At 45.6% G+C, this 22,348-nt stretch overlaps 3 protein-coding genes across 6 annotated transcripts; 2 read left to right on the forward strand and 1 right to left on the reverse strand.

The window, feature by feature from the left end:
• The first annotated feature begins 2,038 nt into the window (after positions 1-2,038).
• SAP18 (Sin3A associated protein 18) lies at positions 2,039-4,904 on the forward strand. Its single transcript, XM_026042581.1, has 4 exons — positions 2,039-2,115; positions 2,198-2,307; positions 3,310-3,432; positions 4,414-4,904. The coding sequence occupies exons 1-4, from the start codon at positions 2,044-2,046 to the stop codon at positions 4,568-4,570; spliced, it is 462 nt and encodes a 153-aa protein (XP_025898366.1). The 5' UTR covers positions 2,039-2,043; the 3' UTR covers positions 4,571-4,904.
• A 4,746-nt stretch (positions 4,905-9,650) lies between these two features.
• SKA3 (spindle and kinetochore associated complex subunit 3) lies at positions 9,651-19,535 on the reverse strand. Of its 2 annotated transcripts, none has more exons than XM_026042572.1 (9): positions 19,391-19,535; positions 15,444-15,508; positions 14,704-14,869; positions 13,895-14,324; positions 12,556-12,656; positions 11,694-11,875; positions 11,220-11,432; positions 10,925-11,043; positions 9,651-10,231 (listed from the first exon to the last, which is right to left on the reverse strand). In XM_026042572.1, the coding sequence occupies exons 1-9, from the start codon at positions 19,491-19,493 to the stop codon at positions 10,198-10,200; spliced, it is 1,413 nt and encodes a 470-aa protein (XP_025898357.1). In that variant the 5' UTR covers positions 19,494-19,535; the 3' UTR covers positions 9,651-10,197. The 2 variants fall into 2 exon arrangements, with proteins under 2 accessions (XP_025898357.1, XP_025898356.1); XM_026042571.1 differs by having other exon boundaries at positions 11,694-11,878.
• A 123-nt stretch (positions 19,536-19,658) lies between these two features.
• On the forward strand, positions 19,659-20,952 carry MRPL57 (mitochondrial ribosomal protein L57). 3 transcript variants are annotated; one of them, XM_026042574.1, is made up of 2 exons: positions 19,659-19,700; positions 20,469-20,952. In XM_026042574.1, the coding sequence occupies exon 2, from the start codon at positions 20,474-20,476 to the stop codon at positions 20,783-20,785; it is 312 nt and encodes a 103-aa protein (XP_025898359.1). In that variant the 5' UTR covers positions 19,659-19,700; positions 20,469-20,473; the 3' UTR covers positions 20,786-20,952. The 3 variants fall into 3 exon arrangements, with proteins under 3 accessions (XP_025898359.1, XP_025898361.1, XP_025898358.1); XM_026042576.1 differs by lacking the exon at positions 19,659-19,700 and adding an exon at positions 19,835-19,882; XM_026042573.1 differs by lacking the exon at positions 19,659-19,700 and adding an exon at positions 19,905-19,927.
• The last annotated feature ends 1,396 nt before the right edge of the window (positions 20,953-22,348 follow it).

Genomic DNA, 22,348 nt, shown 5'->3' on the forward strand with positions numbered 1-22,348 from the left:
ATAATAAACTGATGAGATGCCATAACTTAATAGAGAGTAAAAACTTCAGGATGCTACCCATGCCAGCACAAAAGAAAGCTAATAAAAGCTGAGGGCAAATTCTGACGGGTTATTGGTTCTCTTGTCCTGTGTTAACTGGGCCATAAATGAGCATTTTAAACCCATCGTTGTTAGTTATATTAATGGAGAACTGCGAGTGCTTTTTTTTTTTCCCTTTTTTCTTTTTTTTTTAATCTAGATTCATGTTCCTTTTTCTTCTTTTTGATACCTACAGAAGCCTGACAGGTGAGGATATGTTTTGCCATTTCCCTTCCCACCTCTTACAAACTTCTGAATAAATAACAGCTTGAAAACACTATCAGCTGAGTTTGGAAATGTGAAATCAAACTCTGTCACCTTTTGTGTGTATTTTTTTCAATGGTAGTAACAGTTATAAACAGCAGGCATATGCCTTCTCCCATACTGCAGAATATGCTATATTCGTATCTGATACTCGATTTCCACTCAGCACATTTGCAAATGTGCCACGAACCACCTTGCCTGGAGAGTACGTTGCTGAAAGGGAATCCTAATCCACGGGCTTCATAGCATGAAATTCTCCGTAGTTCCCCGCTGCAGACATCAACCTAAGATTAGAAAACCAGGCACACTAAGATACATCTATGTAATAAATATGGTGCAACTGTAATATTTTTAATTTATAAATAAGTATCGATTACGAAGTTTAGTACTACTTTCTCAATAAAGCAAACCCCTATCAAGCGTACCTCTGCAATCACTCCTAATAAAATATAGTATTGAGCATAGTTGATGGGATATTTAAGGAATTGCCGCATTTATCATGCAAGAAGAGGCCGCCCGAGTTGGGACAGTTTACCGTGAAGCAAAAAAGCTTTGGGGGTGAAGAGGAGAATCTTATCACACTTATCAAGCACATTTCTGCACAATCTTACAGGAGAATTCTTTATTTTTTTTTTTTTTTAATTTTTGAAATGAAAGGCAAATTCATACTGGTTTGGTAACTTATCTAAGTGTAAATGCCATCAAAAGAAACGCTCTCCCAATTCCGACTCAAGTAACAACTCCCAAAATAAGGAGTTTTCACATTAGAAACGCAGGTTTCTGCCCTAGTTTGTAGCACATAAGCAGCAGCCTCAATTGAATATGAGAATCTATTCTTGGAAAAACAAGACCATAAATGCAAAACACATGTGTTTGCTCTTCCCAGCACATTAGAGGAAGCTAAATTCTAAATACAATTTACTCCTAATTTATTTTAATCTATCCCAAGTTATTGCAGTTGATTTTATTACATATTTATTTACATTAGACATCCSTTCACTCTTTTTTTCCCCACACAGAAGTGTCTTTACAAGGCATGAATATCACTAGCTTATTAAAGGCTTTCCCAAGTATCTGAGGACGCAGGGGATGCTTCACAGAGTGACTCGTGAGCACGAAACAGCAGTGGGCAAGGTGGGAAGCCGGTGCCACCGCACGTCGCCAAAGCTGGCCCGAGGGCGAGATTCCCTGCTCAGATCAACAGCTCTATGCCGGGCACTTGCGGGTTGTACGAAGAGCCGCTGAGTGGCCTGCTCCGCAGCCGCCGCTAACCGCGATGCCGCCTCCCCAAGGAGCGGCCGCGGCTGCCCGGGCTCGAGGGCGGCCCCGGCTCGAGGGCGGCCGCGGCGGCAGCTGCCCGGGCTCGAGGGCGGCCCGGGCTCGAGGGCGGCCCCTCGCGGGGCGGCCCGCTCGGGGAACGGCGCCGGCGACGCCGCCTCAGGGCGAGGCTGCCCAGGGCGGCTGCCCCCGCCGCAGGCGCCGCCTTCCTGAGACGAGACCGGAGGTACCGCGTCCCTCCCGCCACTGAAAACCGCCTCTTTCCCCCGAGCTCCCCCTCCGCCGACCCAACGGTCATCAACGGTCACCAACGGTCACCAACGGCGCCGCCCCGGCCCCGCCCCCGCCGCCGCGCGCCGCTCTCGCGAGAGCGGAGCCGCCGCGCGGGACATCCGGGGCTCGGGCCGCGGCGGGGGAGACAAGATGGCGGTGGAGTCGCGCGTCACGCAGGAGGAGATCAAGAAGGAGCCCGAGAAGCCGATCGACCGCGAGAAGGTGCCGGGGGGCCGCGGGGGGAGCCGCGGGGGTTGCGGGGGGCGGTTGTGCGCGGCCCTCCCTGACGGCGCCTCGCCCGCAGACGTGCCCGCTGCTGCTGCGCGTCTTCACCACCAACAACGGGCGCCACCACCGCATGGACGAGTTCTCCCGCGGCAACGTGCCCTCCAGCGAGCTGCAGATCTACACGTGGTGAGCGGCGGCGCGGGGCCGTGTCCGCGGCGTCGGGGGCAGAGCCGCCGGGGCTGGAGCCGCCGCGGCGCTTCTGGGGGCGGCTCTGCACCTTTCCCTTTGACGGGCTCCAGAAACTGCAGTGTCTGTTGCTAAAGCATTAGCCTTTGTGTGAAGCGTTTTGGAAAAAAAATGCCTTTCGAGAACAGTTAGGCTGCTTTGTAACCCCCCCGCTCTCTGTGCGCAGCGGTGTGCAGACGTACCTATGTAATGCATACGTGCTCACAGGCACGGGGAGGCGGCAGCAGTCGCTGTTGTGGCTTGGTCCTGTTGTGCTTGGAGTAACATAAAGGAGTTTTGGCCTGCTCCTCTGTGGAAGGGCAGCGGAGGAGTCCTACCTGCTAGGACAAAAATATAAATCTCAGTCTAAACATGGGATTTGCTACCCCTGTGCTTTCYCTAACATGGAGAGAGGGGAGAAAAAATTAACACTATTTTAACATAAGTCTCAGGTGGAGAAGTTCTTGTGCTCTATGTTACCTAGGCATCTGAAACTAGCCCCTGTTTTTTAAGCTAGTTTTCTGAGAGACCTGCAGAAGCAGATTTTGGGCCATCATGAGGGGAGGAAGAGATGGCAGTTTGGCTGCTGCTCCAGTAAACCAGAAGCTGAGGGGCACCCGAAGCCGCTTGTCCCAAATCCTGGTGTGTGTTTTCAGTGCTGCGGCCCCCGCTGCCTCCGGCATCCGGTAGCTGGTGGGTTCCTCCAGATGATCATCCCTAGAKGATTCCAGTCGCAGAGCTGTGGATCTGAATGTTTTGTTTGAGCTATCACATAGCTGAGAAAAAAACAACTCCCTATATTGCTTAAACATGTGAAACTTTAATCTTCTGTGCTTGGCAGAAAGTGTGCACGGGCAGGGAGAACTCAATAGCAGTAGGTTGATGTCAGTGTTAAATGAGTATGGAAAAGGGTTCTTTATTGCTTTTGAGAAAATGAGCCACCCCTGTTTTATTCCTAACTAGGATGGATGCAACTCTAAAAGAGCTGACCAGCTTGGTGAAGGAGGTCTACCCCGAAGCACGGAAGAAGGGCACACACTTCAATTTTGCAATTGTTTTTACAGATCTCAAGAGGCCTGGGTACAGGTAAATGGCTCTTTTTCTCCAGATCTTTGTGACTTCAGTCACCAGGGTGGTAAATTATCTTTCATCAATATTGATTTAAAGTCCAGAGCGCGCAAATTAAACCTTTTGGTAGCAGATAGCAGATGATGATACCTCTGCCTACAAACAAAACTTGTTTGGTGACTGTCATAGTTCCCAAAACAAGAAGTTACTCTGAGCAGAGACATTGGTCATGTAGTTTGCAGCCACCCAGCACATGAACCTACAACTTGAAGTTTCCTTTTCTGGTGCCATGAAAAGCGATAGGTSTTGTGCCAAAGAATGTGAATGGCGTCAATTCTTAGTGGTCCTTACAGGTATCCTGAGGACCCTTAGTGGCTAAGGGTCARCTTGGCCGCTTGGACCCTGGCTGCGCCCTCAAGGGCTCTCTGTGATGCCTGTGTTGGCCACGAGTCCCTGTTTTTTCCATTATCCCCATTTGGTTTCTGGTGGCAGGTCACACATAAGTGTGTAGCTACCAGCCAGGAGCCAGTGCGTGTAGCGTGTCCTGCCGCTTGCCGGGGGCTGATTTCTGTGCTGCGTGTTTATGGGTGGAGGTGTGGGATGGGTTTTTTTGGTGCTAGAGGGGTTCTGTGGCYGTAACAAAGCAGTCGGTTCTGCTCCAGCCTCCCCTCTTGCTGTCCCGTCAGCGGGGTGACTTCCCTTAGCATTTTAGGCCAGTGCTGCAGGAGGGGCCCAGGCGGTGCTGGTGGGTAAGCGCCCTCCCACAGAGGGCGGAGCGGGGTGGGAAGCACTGGTGCCGGTGTCGCTCCGGYGGGACATGCTGGGTGCCCCGTGGGAAGCGCTGGTGCTGCTCTGCGGGACGCGCTGGGTGCCCCATGGGAGGCGTTGGTGTTGGTGCCGCTCCGGCGGGACACACTGGGCGCCCCCGAGGAAGTGCTGGTGCCGCTGCCGCTCTGGCAGCASGCGCGCTGAGCGCCCGCGCGCCCTCCCTCCACGCAGGGTCAAGGAGATCGGCAGCACCATGTCCGGCCGCAAGGGCACGGACGACTCCATGACGCTGCAGTCGCAGAAGTTCCAGATCGGAGACTACCTGGACATAGCGATCACGCCGCCGAACCGCGCGCCGCCCCCCTCCAGCCGCATGAGACCCTACTGAACCACCGCTGCTCCCTATGACTTTATTTGGGGTTTATTCCTATTTGCTGTTCTAAGGCAGGCTGGCTTTTTGCTTTTGTTGCTAAGTGAGAACACCTGAAAACAAAGCTAGGCATCAGAGATGAGAATTACCTTTTAAACGYTGACTTTTATTGAATTTCTTTAGAGGGAGGCTTTTTTAGAAGCATCATCATCATTCTTTTTCTCGATGTTATAGTTTGAAAAGTAAGTTTGTGTGTCCAGTGTTTCAAGATTTCTGTAAAATACGACCAGAACTATTGCAGGTGTGCTGTAGTTGTATCTTGTTTGGAATAAAGATGGATGTTATCTTTTGACTCTGATAGTGTTTTATTATTTATTTTGTCTCAAGTGGATTTTTGCATGGRAATTCCAAAAGTCAGCTTTAAAGCAGAAGTTGAAATCCATACAAGCTTTTGTGCAGTAACTTTGGGGCTTGGTGTGTAGGTGGTGCAAGGGGGATTCCTTGATCTGCTGGGGCTGGATTTGGGAGGAGGAGCATGGGAAGAGTGTGGCTGGAGGCAGGTCAGCCCCGTGTCCTTCCTCCTGTGGAATGGGATGTGTTGAGTAGAAGGCAGGAGGTGCCAGGCTGGTTGTCCTCCAGCAGCAGGGCCAGGGCTGGGGCCTRTGACTCCCGGAGCACTGGGGCCGCTCCACCTTGGAGGAAGATGGTGCCACTTCATAGCATTCCGCAGGGGTCCACATAGCACCGTGTGTGCCGGGGTGTGGAGGAGCTGCCTGCCTTCCTAGGGAAAGGACTGGTGCAGCTCACTTACCTTACTGGAAGTTGGTATCCTTCCACGTGGAAGGTATTTTAAAAACAAACGTGAGAAGGACTTGGGAAGATAGTTCTTGAGGCAGATAGGATATCTGCAGCGAGCAGGCTAGATAAATTCCCTGTTTTCAGGTGAAAGTTGAATGAAGAGGCATGAGGAGCGAGCACCCTGAGCCCCACACCTGCCTGTTTGTGCTGTTGCTGCAGAGGAAGAGCTTCCGGGCYCTTCCCTGAAGAGCCTCCCTTGCAGCCTCGCCGGCATCCTCAGCCCGAGGYGGCCGTGTGGAGCTCCTCGCCCTGTCCTGTGAGGGCTGGCAGGGCTCCGGCGAGCAGGGCAGGGCTCCAGCATGAGCCCGGCCATGGCAGCATGGCCAGTGGGACGCGTTTCCCGCTCCAGTGCCGGTGCCTGCTGGCGCTTGGGTGCTGCAGCAGGAGCAGAGCTTCCTGGTCCTGTTRCCGTGTTATGGAATAGGTGGACAGGGAAGCGAGGCTGCAAGGAAGCGGCTGGCTCACCACATGCTGCACGCGGAGCCGGATGAGTCCTGTGGGTGCCAGTGTGGAATTGCACCCTTCCCCAGCCTCCTTCCAAACACGGAGAGGCACCTGCAGTCACGGCTAAGCCACAGGAATCTCGGGGTTTTCTTGTTCTTGTGGGGACCAGGCAACACGTAGAACTGGCTACAGAGCCAAAGACGTTGCTCCCCACCTTCCCTGTCTAGAGGAGCAGGTAACCGGGGCTGCTCTGCTCCCATACATGAGAGATTGGGTTCCTTCCTTCCTATTGGTGAGTTTGCTGCTATTTCAGGCYTGATTTTATTTATTATTGTTCTACAGACTTTCATGAAGCGTGGCTGGAAACCACATCCAGCCCTTCCTCGCYGTGCTCAGGCCTGAGCTCAGGGGCTCTGCCTGATGCTCTCCATCCAAGGTCCCTGCTCTGCGTTAGGGCTTCCCGCTTCCCCAGCAGGGATGATCCATGCGCCGCCTGCGGCTGTCCCCACGTCGCTGGATGAACAGGACGTGCCAAGCAGGGCAGGGACTGCAGCTGGTCCCTGCTGAAGGTGCAGGTGACAAGTCTGCCCTGGCCCCCAACCCGCCCGGCACCTACTCTCGGCCTGGCTCTGTCTCCCCCTTCTCCTGACTAGAACAAGGGTGAAGGTTTAAGCTGCTTCACGGCTCTTACTTGCAGCCTGGAACAGCAGTGATGCAGGGGGGGAAAAAAGGAAGGATAATCAACAAGCTCAAGGAAGCATGGAAAATGATTTGAGGAGACCACCTGAGACACCCTGCTGTGTGAGAACAACTCAGCAACAACAGTTAGGGTATTGCTGAACAAAGCACCACCTTAACGTAGCGCAGCAGCCGAGATGTGATCTGCTGGAGCCAGGGAAATCCAACCGAACTGCTGCTCTTGTCTCAGCCCCCTGTCTAGACATTATGGAAGATCAGGTGGGTTTAAATAAAAAAAAAAAAACATAGCAATTTCTCTGAGAAAAGACAGCAGTGAGGCACGTGGGTTGTAAGTCATGCTGCGTGTTGCAGAGCAGCTGCAGAGATTGCAGCTGTGACAAATAAATTGGTCAAATAAATTAATTGCCTGGGCAGCTCTCCCTGCCCGTATCTCAACTGCCTCCCTGCTGAGGTAGCTCCARGCCTAAGAACCACCCCAAGTTTCAGGGCTGACAGATACCCCAGCTGGGGTTGAGCGATTCCTTCGCAAAGGTGTTTCCGGGGCACCGGGCACGCGCTGCCGCCCGCCGCGGCCATCGCGTCTAGCAGGGGCTAAGGTCTCCGTTTGCTCCCTGCTGCAGGACCACGGTGCCCGATGAGAATGGTACCCCCAGACACAGGGCAGCTCCCACCTGAGCTGCAGAGGCTGTACGGATACGTCCTCAGGTGTAAGTAGCGGCAAGGGAGGGTCCAAAGGAGAGAACAAAGCAGATCTCACGTTTATGGAAAATGTAAAGCATCCATGGATAACCAAATAAGCGTGGGCTCTCACTGCTCTGGTGATTGATAAAGACGTCAATGAAAGCACAAGAGGAGGTACTGAAAGCAACGCTTGTCATTTGTTCACTTGACAGCTATCTGGGAAATTTAATTGCACTGGCAGCTCTGTGATTGTGTTTAACCTCAGGCAGAATATTCCTGGGATAACGAAACATTTACTGCGTAGAGAGGCTTCCTGGCCAGAGTAATTTGAGATGCTCCTTTTAGACTGAGGGTAGTTGATGAGAGAAGCTTCTCTCAGCAGACACGTTTCAGGTAATGAAACAATTGCAAAGAGACTAAGAATGATGCAATGAAGGAAGCTGGAAGCCCCTCTCTCAGTTGTTTCCCAGGTGTTTCTAATCCCAGAAGTGCAATTTCATGCTACGGTCAACCAGCTCTTACTGCAAGGACTGCTGCAGGATGTGATCCATTCCCACCCTTCCCTTGCATCTGATCACACAGGCAGAAGTTGACTTGGAGCTCATCAGTCTCCAGTGGGAGGGGAAACAGGGCAGAAACAAAGATGCTGGCCTCTCAGTGGCTCTGATGGAACTAATCCATGAAAAAACTGCACAGCCTCCAAGTCAGATGCTGGTGAAGCAGCCTCTAGTRAAGGCAGCCTCCAGTCAGACTAGATTAAACATAACACCCAACTGTATCTTGAATCAGCTTTTCAGGCCCYGTTGCCCCTCTCGGAACTGGCAGGACTGACTCCCAACACTCAAACTACAGCTTAGGCATTACTAAAACCCTAGTCCTTTTCATTGCTGACCACATCCACTTCAGTGCTATCTCTCTCTTTACACCAGAGACATAAGTACATGCAGGAAATTACTTGTATTAGAGTAATTCCAAAGGCAAGAAGCAAAACCACAATGAATTTGTTAATTTTCATTTGTATATTCCAAAGAATAATCTCACGCCCACACCCTGTCATGAAATGTTACAGTCTACTCAAGTGATTAAGAAGATTTCAGCTGTCATCCCGAAGAACATCTGGTCTCAGAATACCAAGTGAAACACTCCTTCACATGAAACTGCTATAAAACACCCAAAGCCTTGTTTCATGAGCAAGAAAAAAACGATACGAGTGGCCCAGGGCAAGAACCAAACACTGCTAGGTAAAACAGCACGTTGCCCCTAGCAGGGCCAAGAGTCTAGTGCAAAGTTGTTCTCAAGTTTAGACAAATGGGGGATCGCACCTAGCGGCTCCTTTGGAGCTTCAAGAGCCACTGGGTGCTGGGCAGGGCGAGTGCAGGCTGTGACCTCCCTCCTGCTCAAATATTTCTGCTCACAAAAATATTTTGTACCTCTTGGTGATGATGAAAGTCGGTGGATCTCCTGTAAACTAGTTCACCTATGAAGATGCTGGAAGTAGGGCCAGCCTTCACTGCTTGATGAGGGGTACAACAAGTTAGTTTATTACGGTGGAATCTGATTCTTCCAAGTGTGACAATGTGCCCAGGTCCTATCTAGTAGAAAAATCATTTTTTTTCAGTTAATTTCACCCTTATTCCAGGAAGGGACTAGGATGGCAGAGAAAAGTCTCCTCTACTTGCTAGGTTTAGCCAGGGCAAGTCCTTCTAAGCAGCCATGGAAATACCTCCAGGCAGCTCTAGATGTTTGCATGTCCTTAGGATTTCCAAGGACATTGAGCAGTGCTCTGAAGGCTCAGGACAGCACACACCTCTCCCCATCTCCCGGGCCAGTTAGTCCCTTCTCATCCCATATGTGAATAACAAAATTTTAAGCCAACAGACACTGCACATGCAACTGCTTAGGAGCAGTACTGGAGGTTACTTGGATGAACTAGAGAGATGACACTGGTATGGGGAAAACATCTCCAAACAAGGATACAAACTTAGGATTTATTTTGGACAGGAGTAAAGTTTCTGATGGGAAGAGCGCTAATTGCTATGACTGCTAAATGCCAGAAAACCATCAAGCAGGTATGAGAGCTTAAGTGCAGTCAGCCATTAAAGGGAGGTATTTGTGTTACTGGAAATGACACCACCACCTAAGGAAATCACGTGGCAAGAGCCTGGGGGAAGAGTTAAACAATCATCTCCATGCCCTCGAATCTTGCCAGCAGCCAGACACTATGAGTATAAAACCAGGACCACTGCACAATATTTTAAAATATATCATGTTCCAGACAGCCCCCCTTGGCTGTCCAAAGGGACACAGATGCCTAGTACCTAACAGGATGTCCATGTAATAAAAAGTAATTGTGAAAGGAGCATGTCTCGTGCTTTGAACCCAGCYGATTAAATAGACAGCCTGATGAAATGACATGTCTGACAACTCTTGCTATTGCAGAAGTGTCAAATATTACAGAAGTCCTAAAAGTTGCTTTTCACATAAGAAACTTCTCATTTCCATTGAAGTAACACTCCAAACTCAGCCCTGAAAAGATACACAGTCTTTCTAGAACATCTGTAGAGACTCACTTTTTCAGGCAATATACTGGACATTTCCTTTATTGTAACATAATTRCACATCTCCACAGCCTCCTGCGAAGGCAAGCGTACACACAACCAAGAGGATTCACCAACAGAAGTACTGAGGAGTACAKGGCCAAGGTCTCTTTGAAGCATATACACATTGAAAACAATGCATTTTTACCAGTAATTTCAAATAAAAACTTAAGCACCATGTTATTAGTTTTAACAGGTTGCTCCACATAAAGCTTTTTCCACAAAAAGGCCTTCTTCCTTTACGTGGTTCTTGACTGTCTCACTGCTCCCTCCCCTCCTGTTATTTTTTGCTTTGTGAATTTGCTGCAACTCAGTGATAAGTTCCATGAATGTGAAACGGGCTCAGCATGGGCCTGAGGCTTGATTTCAAACATTTGGCTTGATAAGTTCAGGATATTCTCTGCAAATATAGCCAGAAAAAGTTCATAAGTTAAGCATGGTAATAATATTTTAAATTTACAGAATAAGCACATTTGGCCAACTTAAATGCTTCGTCCAATGAGGAAAAAAAAAAAGTGCCAGCTAAATAAGAGCTTTGCTCTATTTGGTTACTCAAGGGAATTCCAACATCTTCTTTCAATTCTGTAGCAGCTGTTTTTAAAACTTATTTTCCGTTATTCAAAGATTATTCATCTATACATCTATTCATGTAGGCTAATTTCATCTCACATATTGGCTATAAAGTATTTTAGAGAACTTAGTATTTGCTAAAATGTCCATGTAATTGACTGCATCATTTATGTAGTCCCCGTCCAACTCATTTTAGTTTTATTACTTAAATTTCATCAGAAAAAAAGCTGAAGGCATTCACTTGGGCTTTCCTTCCCACAAAGCAAAAAATGCCTACAGAAAAAAATAGCAGAATTCTAACTTCATATAATTTCTCTTCTAACTTGGGAAGATTCAGGCCTAGTCGATTCTAATATTTGTTCTTTGGCATTCTGACTGCCTTCATTGTAAAGATTGATTCATCTCAGAATCACCTGGATAGCTGAGGAATCAGAACTGTACGAATTTTTCAAGCGCATTAAACCACCTTCCATAACTCCTCCAGATTCAATTACTTAGCCACAGTCTTAAAATTTAATCATACCTGTTCTCTTTGTTGTAATAATTTGAGAAATCACTTTCATATCTTGTAGTGTTTCCTGCTTTGATCTCCACCTTCTTGGCTTTAGAAGAGCCTGATTTTTGATTATATTTTGATAGAATCTACAGCAAACATCAAGAAAGAATAAAAATAATTACGTAGGAACTCAAAACAGGATTATGATTGCTACTTAGTTGAAAATGCAAAATGATTCTCTTTCAAGAGTAAAATTTGACAGAAATAAGTCCCTTTAATATTATTTTGATATTAAAACTACTGCAAAACAAAACAAACTGACCTGTAGAACATCATCTGGTATTCTTGTTATTTCTGGTGCCGGAGGAGTATTAATTAAATGTTCATAGTCCTTTATTTTGGGAGGAGAAGTGTCTTCAAAATGTTTCAGATATTCATCAGAGCTTACAGCAGATGGAATGACATCTTCTATGTACAGATTACTTGTTGCATCATTTTCGGCCACCAGTTCAGGCTTCTCCCTCTGCTTTACATGCTGCATGAGAGGTTTTAAATACTTTCAGTTATTTTACTTCAGTATGAAATAAGCATTCTTACAAGATTGCCATTGGAAAGATATTCTACAATGACATTAGAAAAAGTAATATAGGAAAAGGATCCCAGTCTGATGTTTTAATATCCTCAATTATGTTAATTGGAGATTAATAATTCCATTAATAATGTTAAAAAGTATATCTCCATGTTAAAAAGTATATCTTATTATTTACTGTTTTAGTTTCTCATTGTTATTTGCTACCTTAGTTTCTATTTTTAGCCATCCTGTTTCAAAATCTGGCAGTACTGGTGTTCCTGTGTGGCTAGGAAGACTTATTTCGTTTGTCTCCGGTGTTCTTGGCAATCCCACGCCATCGGATACGGAGGGGATTTTCACACCCGGYGTGCAGAACACAGGTATCACAGGAGAAGCCATATAATCAGCTGCTGGGCAGAAAGAAAAATCCAAATTACATACAAACTATAAGTGACTTTAAGAGCCACAAAAGCAAGATATAATAGCAAAAAATCTAGTCTCATTACTCTGCATAACTGAAAAAGTCCTGAAACAACAGGAGATTAACATTTCTTTAGTTTTCACATATGCAGCTGTCAACATGTTTGATTGAGGCCTTTATTTATTTTCAAGAAAATATTAAAGTATTCAAGGAGAAGAACCCTCCCCCCTCACAAAAAAAGCAGATCTGTCTTGAAAGATCTTACTGTTCAGTTAAACTCTTTTAAAGTACTTATTTTCTCATTCTTTTATTTTTATTGTTAGCTTTAAATAGACTTTTCTTCCTCCCCCTCAAGAATTTTCATTAGATCTTAAGTTGGCATAAGAGCGTTTTCATTACAAGTGAGGAAAAGCTGCGCTCAAAGTGACTGATCCCTCTATATAGTTCTAGATGGATATTAGAAGAATACATGGAGATTTATACCAAAGCAAAAAGACTTCTCAGGGAGCCACCAACTTTTCTACTTATTAATTTTAAGAATATTTAATATCTAAATAATAACTGGGCCCTAATTAGCAATCTACACTAAATAGAGTTCAAAGAGCATCAACAGATGTGGTATGTAAAAATTACGGATCTATTTTGTTTTACACAATTCCAACTCACCATTCCCATCTGTCTTGTTTGGTTTTGGCCCAGGAGTAACCATGATTTTCCTAGGTGACATTTCTGCTACACTCACTTCATGATGATCTTCCTTAGGCAAGCTGAAGTGAAATGCCAAAGCCCACAGTCAACTCCCAAGCATAATTTAATCCAAGAATTTAATCCAGGACATTAAACAAATAWGCAGTCTAAGATAGGATCAACTTGTTCCAGATGCTAAAATATACATTACAGGGACAATCTATTTGATTTCGAATTGCCTGTTGCTGGCAAAATTCTAATTAACAACAGTAGACTGACARAGATAGTTGAAAGATCTTATTTGATGTTGATTGAATTGCTGGTTTTTTTTTTGTTTTGTTTGCTTTCCACATTTTTAATAATTTAACTCTTGAGAGCTTTAAAAAGAAAATTGAGTGACATTATCTCTTACGATAAGTTAGATCCTCTCGGGCGGAAACCACTGAACTTGCCAAAGGTGAGAAGATTTTTCACACTATAGTATCTGTATTGCAAGTATCAGATTTTTTATATATTATTATTTCCACAATTTTTAAAATATGGTTATTTGCTGGCAAATTTCCTTTAAACCTAATACTAGGCTGCAAAACAGAAGGTTTCCCTTAAATAGTGTCAACTTTCATAATTCAATATATTTCTAATAATAATTTGAAAAACATTATTTACTTTTATATTGCTTTAGAAGCACAGAAAAAAATATTTATGCTGTTAAGGTGTTCTAGCCCTTATTGTTGCAATGGTTAAAAACTTTTCCCTTATTTTCACTAGAGCTATGAAAATTAAACATTTTTTTCAACAAAAGTAGATTGACAGGAGCAAAAAAAAAAAATCTTGCTAAGTGGCTTTGGGTAGCATAAGAGAGAACACAATGTATTCCTTCATTAAGACATTTTAAGTGAATGCTTCTGAAGTTCCATCTGTTGCTACATTGTTACAGCTTCTAAAAATCTTGAAGTTAAGGAAAGCAAAAAAATGACAGATACACTTTGCATTTTTCCAGTTTAAATAGACTGTGTGAAGGAAATTTTTAGATTTGTAGARTGAAAGAAGGAGTATAACCAATACGAGCATCACGGCAGTATCTAGCCCTGCAAACTGGATCTGGAAAAATACGCAGAGTTGAATATAAACTTAGAACTACCTCCCTAGAAGGCAATAACAATTAAAGAAGTAAACAGTGCAGAAGGAGAAAAAAAAAAAAGGCAATAGCAGCAAGAAATCGGCATAACAAGAAGTAGCTATAGAAAACTATATAGAAGCTATATATGTGTATTTTCTATAGAAAACTATAGAAAACTTGGGAGGTTTTCTTGCTCACTTTTTGCTTGTCTGAGCAGTTTTATGGATGAGTGCCATTGTATAATCTTCATTCATACACATGGTGTGCTCACTAATGCCGAAGTGTTCTAGTTTTGGTGTCACACACTCGTAGTCATCCATCCTTAGCATACACTTGGGTGTTTTGGGCAACATAGACGGGGCCTGGGTTTTTAAGGGAGTCCTGGTTTTTGGATATTCTTGATGTRCGTTTCTTGCATGTTGTTCATTCCTTGTGCTCCAAGTCCTGGAGAAAGCGTATTGTGAAAGCCCAAAATCCGAAAGCTGGGGGTTACGCATAGGGTCTTTGGGGACTGGTGGCTTCTCTGTACAAGCAGGAAGAYGAGTATCATCATCCACTTTCTCTTGATCAGATTTATTCTGGATAGACACCTTTGATTGACTGTTATTTTCCTCCTCCTCTTCCTCCTCTGTTTAATGAGAGTTAATAAAAAGTCAAATATCTCAATTTTAGGAATATTATGAATTTGGAGTTTGCACTTTATAGATGAATTAATGATTCTCTCCCCCTTTTCAAGCTACTACGGCTTCATGGGCTACCRTTCATCACCAAAGCCCTGTATGTGGTTAATCTTGTCCCACTTAAGACATAAAATACATTAATTTTTCTTTTATGGTAGTTTATGTTAATGAAGTGACTAAAAATGCAAAATAATCTGAATTAGTTTACCACAGTCTCTTGCATACAAGAAGTTGAAACAGGGTAATTCTCAGAGTTATTAAAATATACTTGCTAGCATGTTTTCTAAACATATATATTACTCAAAACAAAACAGAAAGAAATATTACCGGGGGAATCTTTCACAGGTGGTTTATAGCCATATTTCTGGAACAACTCCCTTATTTTTCCAAGATCTGCTGCATTTCTTTGCATTAATATTTCACTTGCCTTCAYAAAGTCATGAATTTCTTGCCTCTCAGAGCAGGTCTTTTCGAGACTGGCATTAACATCTCCCTTTTGAGGTAAGGGGAAAGACAGAGATAGGGGTTTTCAAATCACCACCAAACTTTCAAATCAAGTTTGAGAAGAGCTTTTGAACTTCATATGAGAATAGGCAAGAAAATTTAGGTCTTGTCTATATACCTGAAAACTAGGCTTAAAAAGTATCAGGAATATATAGGGCGTAAGTATACAAAAGTTTATACTATACTTTTATACTATAAAAGTTTAAACTAAGAGGACAGTTCACAGAGTAATTGCTAGTATCCTCTCAAATATATTTACTCCATTAAAAAAAGGGCAGGAGAAGACAAAAAGAATGAACATAACTTATTTGTGATTTTCACTACTTGGGCACAAAGAATTAGTAGAGACAGACAAGCCTTAAAATGATGCCAAACCTTTCTTGGGTACTGCCCAATACTCCCAGAACCACTAYGAGGACTTACAAGTAAACCAATAAAAATCAGGGTCAGAACTGTCAACTACTAAAATTGCACGGCAACACACCATCTAAAGTATAGCTATAAGTTTCTGGAAGCCTTCTGCTCCCATCATTTTCAACCAAGCAGCTTAAGACCTTAATTACCTTAAGGGCCTTCACTTCACAGTGCAGGTCATGTAGGACRCGTATTGGAGATTCTTCTTCATAGTCTGACATATACATGAAAAAAAATATACACATTTATCTGTATATCTGCATATACAGAAAAAAAAAATTGAAAGAAAAAAGGGGATTTATATTTTRGCTAACAGGTACATACTGCTTCAGCGTGGGATCATAGGAGAAAGAAAATGAAGAGGAACTAGCTTGTATTTTATTGGGTATCTTGCACAGCATTTGACTGCAGTTTGTACAGAATGACAAACTACACAGACAAAACTGCACGGACTTCCATTTTACTGTCCCAGCTAATACTGTAAAAAGTAATAYATGTCAGATCTTGCTGCAGGAGGTAGGGCTGTAGGCTGTAAATAACTATTTTTGTTAAATTTTATCCACTGAAGAATTTGACTTTTTTAAAGGGGGGGAAGGTGATGAGACAGCCCTGAAACCTACCATAAAAAGCTGAATTTTCCCCAACTTCTTTGCATCCATGCAGCTATTAGTACTGTACATTTAAACACACAGCAGTCAAAGGCAGACATTACTTCACTAGAAATTCAGGTTAACACAAGTATATAAAAGCAGGGGAAAAAAAAAGTTATGTGACAAGTTATGGCAAAGCAGACAATAAAATAGAGTGGTCAATCCAGTCTGACTCTGACTTTTCTGGAAGCTGCCTCCACACAGTTGGGACTGCCATCAGGGCCCCCTCGGTTGGCTTTTTGTCAGACTGGAAAAAAATCAGTGCCCTCCCCATCCCCTTGTGTCTCACTAGCTTCAAACTCTGAGTGCTGGGGCTGACTGCTCTGGACCCTGCACAACTTCTTGTTCTACAGAAGCCTTATGAGCACCAAGGAAGGGAGCATAACAWTTCTCCTCTGGCAGCTGGCTCATATCCTGCTAACGCAGTCCTCTGGGGTCATCCCAAGTTAGCAGACCAGGATTTAATATCTTTTTTCCTGCAAAGCATCCCCCAGGCTGGTGGTCCCCAGCTTTTTCCCTTTGCACAGGAGGGCTCCAGCTCAGGGCCAGGCTTGTTGGACTGCATGCTGTTTGTATCAGCCYGTTTCTCCCACTCATTAGGGTCCAAAGTGTCCCCTGCCCTCCAGRGCTGGGGCTGCCCAATTGACTCCAAGATGCTTGCAACTGCACGTGGATCCTGGCCCATCCATGAGGAAATGCAATGGAACCGAATCCAACTAAAAACTAGGAACAAGTACCATCTAGATCCCCCTTTGAAGTAGTGCAGATTTGTGGATGTTTTGAAACAAAATAAGGCTATGAAAACTTAAAAAGCAAATCAATAAACAAAACAGAGACTGCAGTAGTTAGTCCTGCTTGTAGGGCTGCTGTAGTAGGGGCAGCAATACACAGGGAAGCAGCTGTTAAGCAGCACTCATGTCTGACGAGGCCCAAAGGAGCAAAAGTCTTTGGCTGCACCAAGCACCAACATGAACAGACAACACTGAAAAGCAGTCACGGGCATTTCATTTACATGAAAGATGGAGGAATAACATTCTGAGTGAAAGATATCCGTAAGCATGCCAAAACAAAGGAAAAAAAAAAGACAATTTTGATTGAGGTGATACTTATTTCCATACAAATATTTAGCCCCTTCAGCTGAAGTAATTTTCCTTAAGCTAAATCTAGTGAAAAAATGCATTTTAAAGAAACAAGAAACTCTATTCCTCCCCTAAATTATTTATTTGGTAAAGTGCTATGGAGATGCACTGCAAGCCAGCAAAGTCATCAAATCTACCCTTGGAGAAAGTTATAGTAAGAATAATAAGAAACTGGAAAAACAGTGCTCACTTAAGAGCAGAATGTAGTTATTTATGGATMACTAACTAGTAAAATAAATATGGGTCATCAGAAATACATTATTTAAAGAAATTGAATATGAGCAAAATGCCGTAGTCACATTATAGACTGTTYAATTTACTTTCAAAAATATTATTTCCATTTCTGATAACTTTGTCACTAGTTCTTCAAAGAGGTCGTGTTGAAATAAGATTCTAGAGCAGGCTGCCCAGGGAGGTTGTGGAGTCTCCTTCTCCAGAGATCTTCCAAAGCCGCCTGGCTGCCACCCTGTGCCCCGTGCTCTGGGTGTCCCTGCTGGAGCAGGAGGTTGAACTGGGTGATTTCTAAGGGTCCCTTCCAACCTCAACCAGTCTGTGATTCTGTGATTTTTTCTCCCAAATACATTAAGAAATCTAGTTGGTGGATACAAGGAGCTTCCAGAAAAAAAGAAAAAATGAGAACATTCTAATAGCTATCTTAATTAAAAATACGATRATTAGGTCAAATTATTTTTACATTCTGCCCTCCTATTTTTTAGGAAAATCTTCTCCCCAAGTTTATTCTCCTCTCTGGAAGCAACCAAGCCTGGAAAGGTRTAATTTCTCTACCAGAAGAATCCACTTTAGAATCAGGACTGGACTTCCACCAGCTAAGGAGGCAAGAGATACACGCTCTTCCTTAGACGACATGTGTTTAAGGAGGAGACAAGTCCTGGGAAGCAGAAGTATTTCGGAGCTCTACAGAGAGTTGATTAGAAAGAGTAAATGAAAAGAGATTAAAAACAAAAACAAAAAGAAACGGAAACAGGATAAAGAGGGGGGGAAGAGAAGGTGTCTTTTTTAACTAGATGTGATCAGTATTAGTTTTATTTGATGCCTAAGATTCAACTAAGYACATAAAGCTATGTGCAAAGTTGTGCAGGAGAAGCAGGAAATAACAAATAGATTGACACACAAAAGCTTATRAAAAGGAAAAACTATCGCAGGAACAAAATTCCAACGAGCAAAGAAACAGCAAATGAGTTGCAGAGGGCTCCAGCATCTGTCAGACACAGAATCACAGAATGCTTAAGGTTGGAAGGGACCTCAGAGGTCATCTAGTCCAACCCCCCTGCACACACAGGGTCACCCAGAGCACCGGGCACAGGGCTGCGTCCAGAGGGTTTTAAAGATCTCCAAAGAAGGAGACTCCACAGCCTCTCTGGGCAGCCTGTTCCAGGGCTCTGTCACCCTCACTGTCAAAAAGTGTTTCCTTAAGTTCCTGTGGAACTTTTGGTGCCTCAGCTTGTGGCCTTTCCTCTAATCTTATCGCTGGCCACCACTGAAAAGAGGCCGGCCCATCCTCCTCACTGCCTCCCATGTGGGACAGGCTGCCCAGGGAGGTTGTGGAGTCTCCTACTCTGGAGGTCTTCAAAACCCGCCTGGATGCCACCCTGTGCCACATGCTCTAGGTGTGCCTGCTTGAGCAGGAAGGTTGGACTAGATGATCTGTAGAGGTCCCTTCCAACCTTAAATATTCTGAAATATTCTGAAATGAGGTATTTATAGACACTGATCAGGTCTCCCCTCAGCCTTCTCTTCTCCAGGCTGAACAGGCCCAGCTCCCTCAGCCTTTGCTCATAGGACAGATGTTCCAGGCCCCTGATCATCCTCATAGACCTAAGATCCCCTTCTCCTCCCCAAAACAAAACAAAAAAMCTCTGTGCCCAGTCTATATTATCCAAGCACAAATAGGTTTGAGAAATGCATGATGGAGGTTGACGACACACTCAAACCAGCCCATGCCACCGTGGCAGGTATCTCAGCATTTGCCTGTAACGGCCTGTTTCGGGCTCAGGAAGCTCCGCCGCGGCGCAGCGCCCCGCGCAGCAGATCTCGGCCCCGTCTGAGCGGCGCCCGARCGAGCCGAGCCCGTCAGGAAGAGCGGTAGGGCCCGCGGAGCCGCATGCGGCACAGAACCGAATAACCGGGACGAATAAAAAGCAGCAGTGCGCGGAGACGACGCCCCGGCGTAATAACGCGCAGCGTTCGTGACTGCGGCGYGAGGGAGCAGGAGGAAACGGGCTCTGAAGCCGACCGTGCGGCAGCTCCGAGGCCCGGCGGCCGCTCCGGGGCGAGGCAGTCGCGTACCTGGGTCCTCCCTGCGCAGCGCCCGCTCCAGCTGCCCCGCCTCCTTCTCCAGCGTGAGCGCCAGGGCGCGCAGCTTCCCGAAGAAGCCCCGCGACACGTCCATGGCTCTCAGGGAGGCGAGCGGCCGTTAACGGCCGCCGCGGAGCCGTTACCCGCTGCCGGCTTCGAACCTGCGCCGCCGCGCTCCCCATTGGGCGCCGCGGGGCCCCGCCCTCCCGGCCGCTCTCGCGAGACACGCGCGGCGCCCGCCCGCGGCCGGCGCCATCTTGTGCCGCTCGCCGGGCTGTGGYCGGGGGTCGCGGCGGAGTCGGTGAGTTGAAAGGGCCGAGGAGGCTCCCTGGGACCCCGCAGCAGCACGGAGGGCTGCGGGGCGCCCGTCGCCCTCACGACGGGGCCCAGGGAGCCACCCGCGGCGCCCCAGCGCTCGGGGTGCTGAGGGGGGCGAGGCGGCGGCCGTTTCCAGCCGCGCTCAAGCGCCTGGCGGTTGGAGCTGTAAGAGCTTCCCCAAAACCCTGTTAATGACTCTTAGTGTTGCTGGTTAGTGTTGCAGAGGATACGGGTTTCCTGCGAGGCTTATGCCGCCCACGTGAGAATGAGAGTGGGTAACGGGCTGTGTGAGACTGTGACTGGAAATCCTTAATTATGGGGAAAAGGTCATAATGAGAAGGCATATATAGATGGGAACTTGTACGTAGGTGAGTCTAGAAATACCCTCAATTTTAACAGCAGAGATAGATATTTGAGATAATAAGGAATACTGTTAATCTTCTGGATTTTTGATAACATACAGAGAGTAATTAAGTATCCGGGTAGGTAAGTGTAACTCTGGCTGAATGGGCATTTATGTTCTCCTCTCTGGTCACAGTTATACTGTCCACCACGCATAGTGGGTAGTTGTCAGCATCAGCTCCTGRTCTCTTAAGCTTTGTAGCTGCTAGAGAAGTGGTAGAGGAAGGAACGTGTGGAGATTTCCCGTTCTTTTACGCCCTCCTTGCCCCTGCCCCATTAATTTGTCCCCTTTTGTAATTTGCCCCTTCAAGATAATGAATATTTTATATCCTTTTGCTTTTATTTTGAGGTATAATGTTTTTAACAATAGCATTGCTCCGAAAGAGAATTCCTGGRAAACAATGGATTGGAAAATACCGGCGGCCGAGAGTGGTCACCCTTTCCATGAAGCAGGCCATGATCCGGCGGCTGGAGATTGAAGCAGAGAACGAGTACTGGCTGAGCCGCCCTTTCCTGACCCGGGAACAGGAATACAAGCACAACACGGAAGCGAGATGGGCCAAGTGGGAAGCCTTGAGAAACCAGCTGGCATCCAAGGTTCCCAAGCACAGATATATCAAGGATCATTTGGAGCACTTAAATGTGTCAAAGAAGTGGGCAGCTTGAATGCCGCAGGGAGGTTGTACTGGATGTGGTGATGGTGGGATCTGCGACGGGCCTGCTATGGTGGTTTTGTATTCGGTGCAACAGTGAAGGGTGGAAAACAAGCGAGACTTTCCCCGAAACTTTTCCTTTGCTGTGTGAAATCTTGCATTAAAAGCAGTCCTGCAAAACGCTGTTTTCTTGCTACTGGCTCACTGGAAAAAAGAGGTGTGTTGTGTGGTGCTCTGCCGGCTACTTTGCTTGTGAAACAATGCGAGGTACCAAGTGCTGTGATGGTGCACTAGATCTGGTGATGAAACTAGGCCTGTAGCTTCACTAATTTGTTTTTTAAAAGCTGGGAGAACATACTCTCAGAAGATTTCAGAAGATTTCAGAATATTTAAGGTTGGAAGGGACCTCTASAGATCATCTAGTCCAACCTTCCTGCTCAAGCAGGCACACCTAGAGCATGCGGCACAGGGTGGCATCCAGGCGGGTTTTGAAGACCTCCAGAGTAGGAGACTCCACAACCTCCCTGGGCAGCCTGTTCCACTGCTCTGTCACCCTAACAGTAAAGAAGTTGCTCCTCACCTGGAGACGGAACTTCTTATGCTTCAGTTTGTGGCCATTACCCCTCGTCCTATCGCTGGCCACCAGTGAGAACAGCCTGTCCCCTTCCTCCCTGCATTCTCCCTTCCTGAACTACTCTCGCTAGGTCAAAAGGGATTATCTGCTTGTACTGACAAAACAGCTTTTCCCTGTCCTTTCCAAAGGGAAAGGAGTGTGAACTGTGCAAGCTAAATCAATGTTTGGAACCCAACAGAAGCTATTTAATTATGTACTACCCACTTCATTAGGCTCAAGACTAGGCAAGGATCAGGATATGAGAGGCATTACAAAGTTATATGTGTATGAAGACATAACTAATGGAGGATTATAAAATGTTCCAGTTATTAAACCTGGAGGAAAAATGTTTAATTTAAATGCAGTGTAAGTTCCCGCACTCTCAGACGTGAATCCTCTAAAGGGAAACACAGGTGACTTTCTTCGGAGGTGCCGCCTGTTTCCTATATCATGCTTAAACCTGCCTGAAATAATAGCCTTTTTTTTTTTTTCTTTTTTGACTTTCCCTTGAGACTAAGTGACTAGAAAGATGTATTGAAAGCAAGTGTAACCCTCAGGTTGTTGCASCTAGAGTCAGAATGTGAAGGTCCTGTTATTTCCCCCACCAGACACAGAACACCTCCCATGTAGGTGTAGGCAGTTTCTCCCCCTCATCTATTCCCCACATGCAATCTAAGCAATCTGCAGCATATTTCACATACTTTTATTGAGTCAGTGTTGCATTCACTGATAAAATCACATGTCAACCCCTGTAATACTTTATTACTTCAGGAAAGAGGACATAAAATGGTACAACTTTTTCTTRAACAGGAATTGCTATTCAGAGGTGCATAAGCAGGTCTGAACACCAACGTAGCAAAGTTGGATTGCAACCTTTCTATGGTTACGAATGGCATAACAAAGTATTTGTGAGAAAGTTTAAGAGGAAGAAATTGCACAGTACAATTAAAAACATGAAGGAAC

This window comes from Nothoprocta perdicaria, unplaced genomic scaffold, assembly GCF_003342845.1.
Source record: "Nothoprocta perdicaria isolate Ctin4 unplaced genomic scaffold, notPer1 scaffold_309, whole genome shotgun sequence".
NCBI lineage: Eukaryota > Metazoa > Chordata > Aves > Tinamiformes > Tinamidae > Nothoprocta > Nothoprocta perdicaria.

Bases quoted from the DNA above. Each gene is read 5' to 3' on its own strand.
- SAP18 (XM_026042581.1), top strand. From the start codon at position 2,044: ATGGCGGTGGAGTCGCGCGTCACGCAGGAGGAGATCAAGAAGGAGCCC. The intron at 2,308-3,309 runs GTGAGCGGCGGC...ATTCCTAACTAG, and splicing joins GAGCTGCAGATCTACACGTG to GATGGATGCAACTCTAAAAG. The intron at 3,433-4,413 runs GTAAATGGCTCT...CCCTCCACGCAG, and splicing joins CTCAAGAGGCCTGGGTACAG to GGTCAAGGAGATCGGCAGCA.